At 37.4% G+C, this 18,112-nt stretch overlaps 1 protein-coding gene across 1 annotated transcript; it reads left to right on the forward strand.

The window, feature by feature from the left end:
* The first annotated feature begins 2,802 nt into the window (after positions 1-2,802).
* LOC145570216 (SUPPRESSOR OF GAMMA RESPONSE 1-like) lies at positions 2,803-9,451 on the forward strand. The gene is made up of 8 exons (XM_081629246.1): positions 2,803-2,979; positions 3,109-3,176; positions 4,350-4,400; positions 5,612-5,753; positions 7,314-7,500; positions 7,577-8,019; positions 8,516-8,911; positions 9,034-9,451. The coding sequence occupies exons 3-8, from the start codon at positions 4,390-4,392 to the stop codon at positions 9,082-9,084; spliced, it is 1,230 nt and encodes a 409-aa protein (XP_081485372.1). The 5' UTR covers positions 2,803-2,979; positions 3,109-3,176; positions 4,350-4,389; the 3' UTR covers positions 9,085-9,451.
* Positions 9,452-18,112: the final 8,661 nt, after the last annotated feature.

Consider the following 18,112-nt stretch of genomic DNA (forward strand, 5'->3'; position numbering starts at 1 on the left):
CTTTAAAGCTCGTGTAATAAATGAGCTTGAACACGAACATATATATGCTCGTTCATATAAGTTCATGAACAAATTGTTTATTTATGTTCACGAACTACTCATTAATTTAAATTTATGAATTATCTATTTATTCACAATTGTTAATTAATTTAATTCTTCAGTTTTTTAATAATTAAGATTTAATTTTAAGGTTTATAAATAGGATTTAATTATTATGATAATTTAAGATTTACAATTGTCAAAAGTACAAATCTCATTTATTAGAGAAGCTCATTTATTACTAAGCTCGTTCATGAAACGCTCGTTTAATAAACGAGTCGTTTACAAATCGTTCGCGAACATATAATAATCAAAATGAGCTGAGCTTGAACAGATTTTTGAGCTCGCTTGAAAGCTCGGGATCGTGCTCGAACTCGCCAAAGTTAAATGAACTTGAACATGAACAAGGTAGTACTCGGCTCGGCTCATTTACACCCCTAGACACTACCAGTAGCAATTACAATAAACTAGGGGAATTGAATATATTCTTGAGTTGGAACTCCATTGTCTTATAAATTAAAAGAATTGAAAAAGTTCCAAAAAGAATATAGAGAGTATTAACATGGAAAGGTCATAAAAAGTTGAAACTTAGGTCCGCTTTTAATATTATGAATAATAAATTGGCTCCTATTTGAAGCTTGGGTAATTTAAACATTGGTTGTATTTACTAAGTTTGGGCTTGAATTTTATGACTTTATCTAGAATTTTTTTATTGTAGCTATATACAATAAAGTTACGAAAAAACAAGTTCTTGGTAATTACCAAGATTGTGGTTGGAAATTAACCTATGTATATTACAACTTACATTATTACTAGGGGTATATTTTTTTTTTGATAATATTACTAGAGGTAATAATCGAGTTGGTAATTGTACTTGGTCAATGCTTGGTCTAATCCTGACTTGAGTTACCTAGACTCGAGCTAAGCAAGCTATAACTCGGCTCGACAAGATCATTCAATAATATTTTTATGTAATTGCGAAAAACAAAATATCATTGTTAAAAAGTAATTTTATACCTTTTTTTAGGGAGGAGCTAGTACTTGTCGAAGATTCATCACATTATATATTTGAAGGTAAATTAATTAAATGAGATGAAATACATACTATTGTACGATTAGGCAATATTGATTAAGATTGAACAAATGAAACAATATAATGGAAAGAAAATAGAGAAAGATGTTGAAGAAAAAGCTAACCATATATTAATTTTGTTAACTATGAACTTGGAGAATTATAAAAGATAGACGCTTAATTCTCTGTTGTAAGTTATTATTATTATTATGGTATTATTAAGGTTTTTTTTTATTTTTTTTATTTATTTTATTTTATTTTATTTTATTTTATTTTATTTTATTTTATTTTATTTTTTTATAAATTGTAAATACAAAGGGAGTATCCAAGACATTACTAATAAAGAGTTGAACTCTGCGTTAATGCTCACTATACATCACGCGTTCTAGTGGTGAAAGCCTTAAGTTTTGGGACAACGGTCAGGGTTCCAACACCTTTATATCCTGTCCTTTTTTTTTTCTCTTCACCTTAATTTTGCTGAACTAAAATTATTTTTACTGAACTTAAATTATTTTTGCTGAACTAAAATTATTTTTACTGAACTTAAATTAACTTTACTGAACTGAAATTATTTTTGATGAACTGAAATTATTTTTACTGATTTTCTACTATAATTCTTCTTTAAGAAACTGAATTTTACTGAACTGAACTTATTTTTACTGAACTGAAATTAATTTTACTAAACTGAACTTATTTTTACTAAACTGAAATTATTTTTACTTAATATTATTTTTTTAAGGTGAAGAGAACAGGGCCTTCAGATAAAAAACATCGAAGAACCCTAACTTTTTCCTGACTTCCTCTCCCCTCACTCTCATTCAAGGACCGGCGCCGCTCTCAAATCGACGTTGGCCACACTCCGCCGACGGCCGACCGGTGTTGTTCGCCTGCTTGCCTTTAGCCTTCTCTGAGTTCTCACTTTTCGACAGATCGAAACTTCAGTCTTCAGGTTTAGTTTGTAATTAATCTATTTTTTTTTGTAAATTGTTAATTAGTTTTTAATACTGCAGTAATTTTGTGTCTTAGGTGCCATAAGATTGTAACTCAGAAGATTGTGGTAAGTTCTCTGCAATTTGATTTCTCAGTTACATAATATTAATGCTAGTGGTTGGTTGGTAGTCTGTCTTGAGAACGTACAATAATTGCTAAATAATATGTTTATTATGTCTGAGATCCTTTGCCAAAACTTGGATCATATTTGACTTGCGTTTATGTTGCTATTAATTGAATAAGCCTCACTCATTTTACTTTTTTTTCTTTTTGTTATCAAGTCTTGATGAATAAACTACCTATTTTTATCAAATTTTATATGAGATTTCTGGTTGTTTCTTCTGGTTGGTTATTTATATATAAAAACTTATAATTGCTTTGTGCTTAATCAAATGGCTAAATAATAAACTTATAAACTTATATATAAAATTATAAACTTATAATCTTAGAAGACTATTTTTCTACTTTTATGATTAAAAAATAATAAATTCCATAATTAAATGTGCACCCCTAAACAAATCTAACATCTTATTAGACATTTTTTTTTGTAAGATTTAGTGTGCAAATTTTATTCATAACATAAAACCCAATCAATTAAAATACACTTTTCTCGATTTTACGTTTGTATATTGCACGGATCAGAAAACTAATTGCGGTAACAATATTTCTCCAAACGCCACCTTTTGAGCCTCCGCCGTTCCTCATCACTACCTCGTGTGTTATTTTCCCTCTTTGTCATTTTGTTGGTACTCATCGACTGGTCGTCACCTTCTTCTTCCTTCTCCTCTATCTACCTCTTACTCTCTCCTCTCTCTTCTCTCTTCCTCCGTCGGCCAACGGTCCAGGTCTCTTCTCCGACATCGGAAAGCGTCCTAACGGTTCTTTTACCATTTTTCTTCTCCATTTTCGCTTTCGATTTTCTCTCTTTTCTTCTAGAATTTCTGATTAGATTTGTTGTGGATTCGATTCTTGTAAATATAATTTGTTATTGAAATTTTCGAGTGCAGATTTTCTTACGAGGGATTACGTCTCAGATCAGAAGTTTTCAGTTTCATCCTTCAGCGTCAATGGCGTGGTATTTTTTTGCCCTAATTTTTTTTTTCGCAATAGTCATTTTGAGGCATTTGAGCTGATGTTAATTTAGTTACGATCCATTCGTATAATGCTCAAGTTATTTTGTCCAGTTTCTACATTTCAAAATCTTTGTAATCGGATTTCGTTCTTCCTATAGTTGATGCATGATTTATCAAGTATATGCCAGTTATTTGTTCAATCGCTTCTGCTGCATTTTTACTTTTTGTAGTTGCCAGAATTTGAATTTGGTTTTGTGAATATTTGTGGCAAAATGCGCAATGGTTGAATGTTATGAATATACTTGATTAGTTTATATTTAGATTCAATTGCGTGCACATTTGTAAGCAATAAGTTGTCCGGTTCCGGTTTTGGAGATTAGGAGATATAACATTATAACATATAGTTAATCTTACAAACTTAGACTATTGTTTTTCGAATAGAATTTTTCACTTAAGCAAGCGAGGTCCAAGGATAGTCTTCTGCATATGACAGATTTATTTAGCTGACTTGCCTGAAGCACCAAGCTAGCCTAGATCCTCGCTCTGAGTACTTTTCTGATGCACATCTTCTTGTAATCAGAGTAGTTTTTGATACGTTAGAGAAGTTTTCTGATGCATGCATACTGCTTTCAAGTTTTGACCCAGGCGAGTAACCACTAATATTCTAGAAGACTGGAACTATATAACTATATAAGTCATTGATGTCTTTGTGTTGGAAGCAAAGGTGCATTGGCGTATGCTTTAGTGCTCAACTCATACCAACTGAGTGTATTGGTTGTTTTATTTCTGAAATTCTAAACTTTGACGAGAAATTATAACGACGCTTATATATAAATAACGAAGCTGCTCATTACCACCCGAAGTTTATATATATAAATAACGGAGCTGCTCACAAGTTTGCTCACATTAGCAAAAATTATGTTGAGTTGCGTGTTTGGATTGAAGAAGTCCCTAGTGATGTAAACGCTACTATTGTTCTTGATGCTGCTATTGCTTAATGGTAAGTGAAGAGGTCCCTAGTGATTGCTAAAGAGTTAATGGTTTGGTAATGTGATTGTTTGGCAATAGAATCAAATGTAAGGAATAGAAAGCTTAACTTTGATTTTGTCTTATAAATTTCTAATAATGTAATTGGTTATGTAACTATTATATATATTTTGTGTAATTGGGCTCAGATGTCAAACACAGAGGATAATCCCTGATACGGCAGAAACGATGAAACCCAGGTCAGATATTCCAGCCTTTGTGCCCCTCTTTCTGTCCTCTCGCTCCCACCCCACCAGAAAAAAATATAAAAGGAAAAAAAATAAATAGCAAAATGCTGTAATGTTCGTGAAGTTATAGGTATCTTTAAATTTGTTTATTCTGTTCTATCACTTTATATCATTCTATGGCATATGTAGATTGGTTTATGAAGCAATTTCTTATAAATGATTGCAGTGTGGGCGTCAACTTTCAAAATATGAATGCTTTTGTTTTGTCTAGTAGTGTCTGGCAACAAAAGATGGTAATATTACTGGTATGAAAAGGTTAGTATTCACGTTGAGTCAAATAGCTTTAGTATTTATCTGATTCAAGCTAGAGACATACATCAACGTGTGTGTACTACTTATAACATAGTTTTCACCTTGTACAATTTCTCAAAGTTTTATATACTTTGGACTTAGGAGCTTGAAATTCACATGAAAGTATAACTCAGCACTTCAGCAGAAATTTTATTTCTTGCATTATTGAGCGAGCAACTGTGAAAAGGTAGTTTCCACTTTCCACAGCATGTGGGCTAAGTCATAAATCTTGCACTGCAAGTCCTGGCGTACTCCAATGCTAAGGTGCTTAGGCACTTGATATCTCATTTTTGGTGGTTTGAATATTAAATAACACTAGGATAATTGAGAGACTATTAATTACCTTTGATTATCGGTCAAAGCATTGATTCTAGTCAAGCTGGATCCCTAGCAAGTGGAGCATAACTGGAATGGAGCTCGACTTGGAGTGTTTTCGCGGTTTCGCCCCTAAATCCACCTAACTGCCTGTGATGTATTGGATGTTGGAATTTAGCATTTGAACCTAATTGAATTGCTATTACTTAATCGCTTGATATCTTTAACAATATTGCCTGCTGGAAATGCCCATTATTTAATAATGAATGACAATGTGGCATTAGATGCTTTGCATCTGACAGCTTGTTATAGGTGGAAAATGGCACAGCATTTCATTGGTTTTGGATCAAGAGATGTATGTTGATATTGCCACACCATGATGCTCTTTCATGAACGTTATGTGGTAATAGTATGGATTTCAAATCTTGATGTGTTACAGTGGAAAGAATTAGCTTAAGGTCTCTTACTGCACTTTTAAAGGGTTTATGCTCATGAAGTAGTAGTGAATTGTGTTTATCGATTTTACAAGCTCTAATATAATTTCCTGAACAATGCAGACTTTCATGGCTGGTTGACGGTAAAAGAATTGCTACCAAAATAAAGTTTCCATCTAAGACATGTGATGTGGGGAATGGCAAGTGGAAAAGCAACCCAACTAGATTGTGCCCAAGCTGCCACCATATTATTGATAACAATGACGTAATACACTCCTGATCTGACTTGCTCTTTGACTTGCTGTAAGACCGCATTTAGCATGCGTTCTCTTTGTCTTATTAGATCTGATCTAATTAAATCTTATAATATTTTATAAAACTTATTTTATCTGATAGGATCATATTAGATCTTACAGAACTTATTAAGATCTTATAGAATTTATTAGACCTTATAGGATCTTATGAGATCTAATATGATTTTATAAGATCTTTTATAAGAAGAAGAGAATGCACCCTTAATCAATTTTCCCTGTGACTCCAAAATGTACTTATATTGTTTTTTGCTCGTTTTGGGAAATTTCCAATGTACTTACAACCTTATTATTCTGAGTTTGTAGAAAAAGCTTCAAGTGTTTGATAATGTTGCATTATCATTTCCTAGCTTGCTTTTACTTTTGTTTGCAGTATGTCTTGCCTGCTTCCTGTTTTCATGTTGCAAACCCTTGAAATCCCCATGGGATATCTCTTTCTTCTAAATCAGTGCTAATGGAGTCCTTTTTAATTCATTTTTTTTACTCTTACTATCAAACCCTTAAGCAGTTTTGAATCAAACCAGCCAAATCACGATGGTTGGAACTTTGACGAACAATGTGGTGACCATTTGTGGTGAATAGCTAAACAAAGAGCAGTCTGATATTTGAATTGTTGGGACAAAAAGGTAGTGTAGCACTCTTTAGCTGGTCTGTGTAGGATTTGAGGAGAGTAAAGAGGGAATCATAGCAGGTAGGTGGCAATGAGCTAGTGAGTAGTGCTTGGAAAATTATGGCAGTGTGAAGATGCAGGATAGTAATGGGCAGAGGAAAGAGGGAGGAGGAGGGTTTGAGGTATTCCAGTGAAGCTTTCCTAGATTTTCATAGAGGTCAGAGATCTAGAGAAGTCCCAAGACAAGGGTAAGTAATCTGTTTTCTTTTTCTCCATCCAGTCTCATGTTTGTTGTGCAGTTAAACCCCTGTGATGCATTTAACTGAAATCAATGCTATATCTGTCAATTCATTTTTGTTTCTACTTCATCCAATCCCTTGTTTGTTGACTTTGATTTGCAGTGTTCTCCTAATAAAGCCCAAAGTACCAATTGAATGGAAAATATTTGAGATGTGAAATAATCCGCAGCTTTGATTTTAAAGGAACTTAAAACTACCATTGAACTGTACAAAATACATGGAGATTTGATAAAATTTGCTATTTTGAGATCAGTTAACTGTTGGCATTGTTTTTGGAGTATGACAAATTTACAATAACCTGTCAAACTGCATGCACATTTGATTTTTTGCATTGCTATATCTCTGCTTCATATTCAGTACAAGCACATACTATGAATACGTGCTATTGTGTTTTTATAATGTAAAGTTCTAAACAGTTAGTCATGTTGAGCTCTGACACATTAAGGATATTCTTGTTAGCAGAAGCAAAAATGTAGAGCTTTATGTGTAACCTATGCCTGCTTCCTTGGTGATTGGTGATATCGCCTGTGACTGGACTATTTATTGCTTTTCTCTGCATGTGCATTTTGTACACATTTAGATCTTTCTTGTTCCTTCACTCTCAGGTAGCTCAGGAGTGGCCAGGATTACCAAGAGGTGTGAAATTTGATCCTACAGACCAGGAAATAATCCAACATTTAATAGCAAAGAATGGCGTTGGAGATGAGGTACCACACCCTTTCATCGATGAGTTCATCCCCACTGTTGATGAAGACAGTGGAATTTGTTACACTCACCCGCAAAATCTACCAGGCGAGTTGCAAATTATCAAGCATACTTATTACCTGGGTTTTGTAAGTAATTAACTCTTTCTAATAATTAAATCAAGGTGTCAAGCAAGACGGATGTCCGTCTCACTTTTTCCATAGAACTACAAAAGCTTACAACACTGGTACAAAAAAGAGACGGAAAATCCATGGTGATGATTCGGGTGATGTGCGTTGGCATAAAACTGGTCGGACCAAACCAGTTATGCTCAATGGGGTACAAAAAGGTTGCAAGAAGATTATGGTTCTGTATGTTAGCTCTGCAAAAGGGGGCAAATTGGAGAAGACGAATTGGGTCATGCATCAATATCATCTGGGTAGAGAGGAGGATGAAAAGGATGGAGTATATGTTATTTCAAAAATTTTCTATCAGCAGCAGCTGGTGAAACAGAGCGATAAGGTTGTAGATCATATCTCAGATGTGGCAGTTGTCAATGTGACTCTTGAGCCTCCTAGGAATGATAAGCTACATGAGATTGCTCTGATTGCACCCTCTGGTGTCCAGGTGATGTTATTATCGACTTTTTGAAAAATTATGCAATTTATGCACATTTAGCAGTGCTTTTAATTTTTATGCGAATAGATGCTTTCCTGACATTACAGGCCTTCATAGTTTACAAAGAAATATTTTTATAAAGCATATTAGTGACTTATTATATATCTGTCTGGTAATGCCTATGCTGCATTTATTGTAATAATAATTTAGGCCGATAGTAGTTTATTGCTGTCATCTAGTATGTATGTAGATCCAAGTGCTTCACCCTCACGTATGCAACTCTATGATATGCTGCTGAGTCAAGAAGTGGCATATCCATTATTGTTACTCATTTACGCTATAAATCAACTGACACAAGAACAATGTGTTTGATCTTTGATTTTGCTGCCTGCTGCTCAGCTGTACAAACGATTAATTTTAAGTTGTTGCATTGTTTTGTTCATTGCCTATTCATTTTTGTGACAAGGAAGATTGTTTTATTATATAATTTATAATTTCTTCACAGGATCACCACATGGTATTTGGTGATGAAGCGCTGCAACCTGAACCAAACATATCAACTGATGATTATAACATAGAGTTTGCGTGTGAGGCTTATACCGATCATCAAGTTGTGGGACACGCCGATGAAAATCAGTTTGAGGAATTATTTTTGTCACAGGATCTGCCAAATACCCAACAGCTTATGGAAGCGATATCTCTGATGGATGATTTCCTCCCAAGCGAGTCTACTAATATAAATGATGAAGGTACTGTAGTGAAGAAGAGATCTGTTTTTTCAGAGTATTCTCATTTGGGACCTGAACAACTAAAGAAAGATCTGGAAGAATGCATGAATTTAGCCCTTGATGCTGCAATCACAGATTTAGGTACACCACCTGAATTCAGACTAGGCCAGATGGTAAGTTATGGTAATGCATGGTCTTATATGATATTTCTTTGTTTAATAGCTTGGAGACCATGGAAGTCAAATTGTAGCAACTAATATAAAAACTATCACTATCTTTTAATTTGGCCATATAGGAGTTCGGATCACAAGATAGCTACAATGCCTGGGGCATAGGCAAAGGGTGAGCTACTAACGATGGAAGTGCCATCACGCTCAAGCAACCTTTTGTATTCACTACATTCTCCGGGTAACAGCTGACGGAAATTTCCTAATTTTTTTTGTAATCCATGTATGAGAGGCATGAGGCATGGTGGTTGGGGTTAGATCAAATGTATAGCCCTCCTGTTTTGATCTTAGCGAGTAGGCTTATCTTGTGCATGTCATCATGTTTTTGTGAATGTGAGATGATACTCAGTAAGGAGCCGAACTCGCTCCTGTGATTCCAAACCTGTTTAACATGGACCGGTTTTGATGTTTTTCATATCAGCTCATCATCCTTTTCTGTATTGATGCATCCAGACGAAATATATGGAAGATTATGTTGCTTTTGTAGCTTATGAGTGTTGCCCTCTTTCTGTATGATTTTTATTCTACACTTGATCATTCGTGATGAGTCAGGACGTGAGGCTGGTGGGTCATATTTTGTTATGCTATTCTGGTGTTTGTGAAACATTCATGAAGTTGAAGGATGTTACAAAATGCAGCAAAGTTACTCTTATTATTATGGCGTGAAGTGAATGAATGGATGTTGTAATTTTGTGAATGAAGGATGTTGAGAACATCTGTCCAATTTGGTACTGGATTTGAGATTTAAAAAATTGATATAAAACAAGCAGAAATCTTTATTCATCCTCATCAAATCAAATTAAAAACTATTTAGCAATAGTCAATAGCTATTTCATTTTAGTCTGGACCTTCATACATGCATACACAGGAGGCATATCATACATATACATAAAACATCCTCAGAGAGCTTTATATTGATTACATTCCTCCTTTCTCGACGAAACATTGATATTCTTATTCAAACTTATATCTTCATAAGGATCTACTTGGATTTCCTCTACCTTATGGGTGTCTATTATTGAAGAAGAAGGTAATGGTACAACAAGAGTCTACTTAGGTGGTTGTTTATTATTATTTTTGGCTTTATAACTAAAAGGTCCACTTTCAATAACAAGTATAAACAGATTAAATCACTGAATGAAATAGATTAAATGATGAAGTTATGAGAAAAAGCATGAAAAAAACCGTTATACTCATAAGCAACTTTGGCAATGGCATGGTCTTCTCTAGCATAGTTATTTATGTATGCACAACACATTAATTCCAAAAGATGGATCAACCATAATATAGTCCAGTGTAGAAAGTATGTTAAGTAAGGACATCAAAATGGGTTTGTAATAGATAACTCGTACAGGTAGCTTGGCTTCAGGAGCAAACATGGTTAAAGGAAGAATGATTAAAAATTGTCTTGTATCCTCTTTTTCTTAATCCTTCCTTTTACTTATCTCATTTGTCCTTCTTACCCCTCTAACCCTCTCCTTATCCACCTTTCTTGTTCCTTCTTCCTCCCTTCCACTCCCTTATCTCATCTATCTTTCCTATGGCCTTATTAAGCATTTTTTTTATTCAGATCATATACATTCTCAATCTCTCTCTTTCTTTCGGCCTCCTCTTTTTTTCTCTCTCAGCCTCTCTCATTCTTTATCTATCTATCTATCTCTCTTTCTCTCTAGGCCCTTGTATCTCTTATCGCTAGGTAGGTATCCCCCCACAGTTAGTGAGACCGTGAGGTCTACTCTCAACAAACCCGACCTTTTTAACCGCTATCCTAGTAATTAGGCCTCCTAATCGAATAGGGGTCGACTGAGTGCTACTAGCGGTGGCATGTCTACTCAAGTGTTGAATAATGTACCTACCAACGTTCAGTTTACCAAACCCAAACACATAATGTCCAATTATAGCTAGTTCGTTAGTTTGTGCATTATGTGGTTCATTCCTACCTAAAAAACAAACACTCGAAAATCTTTGCCAGATTTTAGGAACAGGGTGATGAATAGGTCTGGCACTAGCATGTTGGGCGTTCGGGGCCGGCAAACTAGTCAAAACACGGTAAATATCATCCATTTTATATTCTTCATGCCAATGGTGAGGTAATTCCGATTCCAAATCAAATAATTTACAAAATTCAACATAAGTTAAACTAATATTCCTATTGTTCAACCTAAACAACAAATTCGGCCCATTTTTACTATTTACAACATGCAAAGAGGAAAGATATTCACAAGTCAATACACGATACGTAGGATAATGCATATCAACAAATTTTCTCATTCATATATCGTTCATGAATCGTCTAACATAATTAAATAAACCCAATGACTCAAGAGTAGGGTGGTGCAACCACCGTGAAGGGATTACCTCACACTCATAGAGCTTTTCGAGCCGTTCCTTTTGCTCAGGGGTTGCAATTCGAATGGTTGGCCACTGTGGAAGTTGCAACTCCGGATCATATTGTTGGCTCGAACTAGAACTCCTCCCAAGTAGTAATCTTGCCCTCTTTGATGCCATTAGCAAATATGGGTTTGGGAAAAATTTGTTGGAATTGGAAATTTTTGGTATAGGAATGTAGAGGATGAAGAGAGGAGTAAGAATATGTAATTATTTTTGAATTTGGGTAAGAATTGGAGAGGGAAACCTAGATAGAAGGTAGAGAATTTGAGGTTTTTAGAGAGAGAAAGTATGGTGGAATGAGAAGTAAAGAGGAAAGAAAGAAGAAAGAGAAGGAAAGAAGACGAAGAAATAGGGACGGCTGTGTCGCGCCCGGTCGGGCGCGCTCCCGCCCAGCCGGGCGATCTGTGCTAATAAAGATTTTCGTTCTCTCGCCCGGTCGGGCGAGGTCCTTTTAAATTTTCTTCAACTCTCGCGCCCGGTCGGGCGCCACACCACCCGATCGGGCGAAAATAATCACCGTGTACGTCAACTCTCGCGCCCGGTCGGGCGCGGCTTCGCCCGGTCAGGCGCGCTACAGCACTTTGAGTACGAGAATTTCCTTTTTTTCCTTTTTTCCAAAATTGGCTAACTCTTTTCGAACCTGTACAAAACTCATAAAACTCATTAAATTCTCTCCTCTCTCTCACATAGGAAATAGAAAGAAAGAACACTAGACTAAAAAGCAAGAAAGTACGGGTTCCCTCCCGCAAAGCGCTGGTTTATCTAGGTCCCGCACGACCCTCTTACCACAACTCGAGAAATTAAGACCCTAGTCCTATCGCCGGGTCGGGTGGTTCCTCACCCGGTTGGGCGATCTTTAGACCACGACTTTGCTTCCTGATACGACCGGAAGGACGCCAACCATTAGTAGAATAAAACAAAAGGGAAGCGGTTCAAACCCCCAAAAGGGAAGCGGTTTTGAACCGATCCGGTTTGGGGGGCTTCCCTTTAGGCTGTAGAAAAGGAAGCGGTTCAAACCGCTTCCCTTTAAGGGTGAAAGGGAAGCGGTTTTGGCGCCAAACCGCTTCCTTTTGGGATTTCTGGCACCATTATGGTAAGGGTAAAGGGAAGCGGTTTTGGCGCCAAACCGCTTCCCTTTTGATTTTTTTTTTTTATAATATTTATAATAATAATATAATAATTATATTAGTGACCTGTGACAATAATTATATTAGTTACTGGTTAATAATAATATATATTAATTATTATTAATATTATTATTAATTATTAATTTCAATTAATAATAATATTAATATATTATTAATTAATATTAAATACAATAAAAATACAAATAACATTTAATTATCATAAATATCAAAATGAGTAACATCATTAACATATTTAATTATAAGTGTTATGTCATTACACCAAAATATATAAAGATAAAACTCACAAATACTTCGTACTAATTAATTATAAGTAATAATTAACGTTAATATTACATACATTGACATAATAATATATATTTACAACCATAACTAATAGAATATTGTACGTTCACATGTCACGAAAAAAGCTACCTCGATCTCAATAGATACCATCAAATGTCACGAAAAAAGCCCACATGTCGCGAATTTCATTGATTTCTTTGCTTGTTAACGGGTCTTCCCTTTGAATCTTGCAAACCTTTGAAAAAAAAAAATCAACCAACCATTATTATATATCAATATATCATGCGTATGACATGAAAAAGTTAAAATAAATGTTTCTTTACACCAATATAGCAATTAATTAAGTTTTAGCACGCCTTACATCCAAAATGGCCCATATAATGCCTATACGACTTCTACTTTGCCCATATTCTACATTTCTTATCAAATGAAGTGTTTCTTTCTCATAACATGTCAATATTACCTAGTCTTGAGTGTCTAATGTTTGAAATCACACCATTATAGCATTTTTCTAAGTTTTAGGACGCATTTTCATCGCATAAGGCACAAAAAATATTACAATGATTTATTAACCAATTTTATTAAAAACTACGCACCAAGTCCACACAAAATAACCAAAATCACCACGGCTACTCCCCGGCGGCGATGCAGCAGCTGCCTCCGCCTTTTCCCAGGGGGCGCTGCAGTAACTGCCTTGACTGCTGCCATGGCTGCTGCTACAGCTGCCTAGGCAGGCCTGCCATGGCTGTTGCTGCAGCTGCCTGGGCACCTGCCTAGGCTGCTGCTGCAACTACCATGGGCAGCCTTGCCATGGATGCTGCTGCAGCTACCTGAGCAGGTGCCTGGCCTGCTGCTGCTGCAGCTGCCTGAGAACCTACTGCTGCAGCCTTGGCAGCCCTGCCTTGGCTGCTGCTGCAGCTGCCTGGCAGGTGCCTGGGCTGCTGATGCAGCTGCCATGGGCAACTCTGCCTTGGCTGCTGCTGCAGCTGCTGCCTGGGCAGGTGTCCTGGGTGCAGCTGTCTCGGGTGCAGCTGCCCCATCAGCAACTGTCTCGGGTGCAGCAACCTCGGACCATGCCTCGGGGTCAGCATATATTTAGGCTACTGCCTCGGGGTTTCTCTGTCCCATTTATGTGTTCAGTGCGATTATGGAAGCTAGTATGTATCGAACGGAAAAAAAAAATAAAAAAATAAACCGATACCTCATCAATGTGTTGAGCTTCCGTGCAACTATTGACTATGTCAAGCATAAACCTCATCACGTACAAGGCACAGTCAACTCAGTTGTCTTGTTGCGCACACTAAAATACCATGTGTTAATGATATCATGCATAGCCATTATCGATGTGAAGTTTACTAAACAAGTCACTATGTCAAGGCATTACCTTTGCATATCTCAACGTAGGACCTGCAACCGAACGACAATTTAGCTTCTTCATAACACTGTAGGAAAATAAGTTCAAATTTAGAAATATAACTAGCCAATTACTTAGGTGGGGACATTCAATAAGGGGTTGCAATTTGTACCTATTCAGTAGGTTCTTCACTAGAAGCTTTCGCGGTGGACTCACACGGGCCGAATCAAAATGGTAGATTGTGTTATTGGAAACACAAATCACTAAAAGAGTCCAATGAGCACTACATATATATTAACCAAATAACAATCCATTAATGATTAGACGGCAGCATAATTACTAAGCAATCAACAGAATTATGACATATTTAGACGTACTCCTCAAAGCATGGCGCTAATATGAACTTGTCTCGCGCTCGGGTTGATTCCTTAATACTTCGCTCCAGATAATCTTGCACATCACACATCTGGTAACGGAGGTCTGCTCAGGGCATAACCACCCAATTGTAGCCTCATAATTACCTTTACAAAGAAGGTGCTCCTGTAGTGACCTTCATGAAAGCAATGTGTGGATCATTTATTAAATGCACAATCTAAATTCGAAAGGCAACAACAATATAATTAGAAATAGTACCATTAAATTACCTCATGAAAGTTTGAATGATGGAAATGTTAAGCATGGAACCGGTTAGAAATTCCGTCACATCCACTCTTGAAAGAAATGCGACTGCATCTTCATCATAGTGGAACAACTCCTTAGGTAGATTCACTTCAATAGATCTATCAAATGGCAACTCACTAACGCGGTTGTGAAGAAAAGTACAAGCCTTAGAGAGCTAACGAAGGACATTAGCTTCAACTAGTGGAGTACAGCTCAAGGCAGAACCTCTCGAGCTCTTCTTCGACATGTGTTCACCCTTCAACCCTTGTCCTTCTTCCGTGCTGTTTGGAGGTTGGACGACCTTGGATTTTGTCTTCTCCACCTTCTCTACCTTCTTCCTTTTTGAGGGTTGATTTTCCTTTGAAATCTATTAACATAAAAGCACATGTCATATTACAAGATATGTTATTTGTTTTAAAAAAAAGGTATTTGATACTTACCCCTCCTATCAACCTCACCCAATCACGTGGCCATTGAACAAAGTTGCCTGTCGAATCTTGTAGCTTAAAGAAGACATACTCCTCTCTAGGAACCGGTAGTGGGAAGTCCTCAAAACCAGATAGTATAGAATTGATGCCGACCGAGATATACCGAGTACTAGTATTAGACTTGAAATGAACCTTGTCAAATGGTTGTGCGCTACCATACCCCACCAACTTCAACTTTCCATCCAAGTTTTCCCCGGGGTGAAGGAGCTCACAAGGTGTCTCTTCCTACACATTAGATTAGGACATGAGTTATTAAGTGACCGATGTAATAAGTCTAATAGAAGCACATTTGATTAATTCTGACGTTTACCTTAATATCTGGCAAAGGATCAGGTGTTGGATGTACAATCTCTAATGTGTTTGCATGCGCAGGAGTAGGAACCTGCAATAGTAATATAAGTAACTCGCTCTCAACAAGTGTATGGAAATCGTTCTTATTTTCACCAAATTTTATTGTAATTAAATTACCTCGCTCTCAACAACTGGATCATCCCCGACGCCTTTTGGATGACTACATGAGTCCACTGGAGTAATCGTGGGCAACGACAAAATCGACAAGTTCATGTGCTTCAAAATTGCATTGAACTGACTTTGCAATTGTTCTTGCACCTCTTTGCGTATCTCCGCCTTAAGTGATTCCTTTTCCTTCTCCTTCATACGGTGTGGCGAATTAACACTTGATCTACTTCTTCCTGATCTGGTGTATTCTGGACCCATCACCTTTTCCCACCCTAGTTGTTTTCCTCTAAATCTAATAACTCGCCCAGGGTGATATGGTTTTCCAAGAGCTAAGGTGAAAGGATCATATCGTTGTCTATGCTTGGAGTGAGCTTGCCTTCAACCACTTCCGACGTATGCTCGAGATGTAACAACACCAAAAAATTCCATTGCAAAGTTAGGGTGTAGTTTATATGAAAATACATAATAGTAAGGTTGTAATATTATCATAAGTATCATAGATTGCTCACAAGTGCATCTGCTACGACTTTAGTATCCGGACGCGGGATGACATACTTGTCGGTGCCCTTGTCCATACCATGCATAGCACACCACCAATCAATTGCACGAACTACCAAGGTGGAGACCGTGGATGACATTGGTTTATCAGATGTTGATATATTTGATGCGGGGTATAGACCCTCTTAGATCCACTTTGGTCTACTTTCCGCAAATGTCTTACAACCCATATGATGGGTATACAATTTCTTCCCCGCATTGATTCTAGCTTGCTCACTTTTCTCCTACACATTACGAAATGTTAGCATCATTATTTGTATTGAACCATATTTATTTGTCACCTCTAATTGATAAATAGATAACTGCATACAAGTGCAGTAAAACTAGTTGATTTCGCCACAAACTTCTCCCACTCCTTCACCGTAATTTGTGGATATACATCCCACGGTTTCCTCTCAGGTTCCTCCGGTTCTCCATAAGCTTTCACTTTTTTCTTTGAACTTTTCCTTCTTGTCTTATGGATTCATCTTGTTCTCAAGGAACTTTTGAAGTTTTTGAACCTCTCTTGTACAAATGCGAAAAAAAGATTTTCTCTTGGCCAACTCATCAACAATGTTAAACACACTCTGGAACAATATATGAAAATGACCTCGTTAGGCAATATGACAAATACAGAAAAATAAGAAAACACACAAAAAAAATAAATAAAAAAAACCGGGACCACAAGCTGTCGCCCAGGCAGCTGCCAGGCTGCAGTAGCCCAGGCAGCTGCCCAGGCCACTGCAGCAGCCCAGGCCAGCTGCAGCAGCCTAGGCAGCTGCCCAGGGAGCTGCAGCTGCACCCTAGGCAGCTGCCCAGGCCACTGGACCAGCCCAGGCAGCAGCCCAGGCCAGCTGCAGCAGCCTTGGCAGCTGCCCAAGGAGCTGCAGTAACACCCCAGGCAGCAGCCCAGGCCACTGCAGCAGCCCAGGCCAGCTGCAGCAGCCTAGGTAGCTGCCCAGGGAGCTGCAGCAGCACCCCAGGTAGCCTTGGTAGCCCAAACAGCTGTCCAGGGTGCTGCAGCAGCCCAAGCAGCTGCACCGGGAGCTGCAGCAGGCCCGGGCAGCGGCTGAACCATCCCTCGTCAGTTTTTTTTTCCCTAGCTCACAATTTGCCACTAGAGTTATCATTCACATACAAATACAAATAAATAGCAAAACAGAAGTAAAATCACTTACTATTGTATCATCCCAAAACGTTTGAAGCAATCCTTCGGGGACCTCCGCCTAATCAAGTGTGATGGGTATTTTACGAGTAAGTATGCCAATGTGATTAGAATATTGGCGGAGCCATTGGCCAGTAGGTTGATCAAACTCATCCCACTCGAGAACCATGGGAACCCCGGGTTTCTTAAAAGCTTTTGTTGCACCCCGTCCCTTTCTCTTCACCGGTGCCTTTGCCCCTCCTCCACCAACGGTGGTGTTCGCATGAGTTTGTGTTTGCCTTTGTCCTTGTGAATCAGTTACAAACTCGGTGAAAACATTATCCACAATTGGGGGGGGGGCACATTCAGTTGATCTCTAAAAATCATCAAGCCTATGTAGCAACTCATCGTGAGCTCGGTCTTCTGGATCACCCAAATATGTCTCCTTATTGATATCATACGCCTCATCGTCATATTGAGAATTCCCATGGTCTTCATCATCCATATTGTCATCACAATGAAGGTATTCATCATCACTGCCCATTATATATACACACCTAACATCACAAGCAAACCAAATCATTAGTCATCATTAAAGACAATCAAGTTAATGGATAGTACCCAAAATAGACAAACAGTTACCCAACTTCTTTGTTTTGAAAACAAATTCACATCTAATTCATC

This window comes from Chenopodium album, chromosome 12 (genome assembly GCF_948465745.1).
Source record: "Chenopodium album chromosome 12, dcCheAlbu1.1, whole genome shotgun sequence".
Classification (NCBI taxonomy): domain Eukaryota; kingdom Viridiplantae; phylum Streptophyta; class Magnoliopsida; order Caryophyllales; family Amaranthaceae; genus Chenopodium; species Chenopodium album.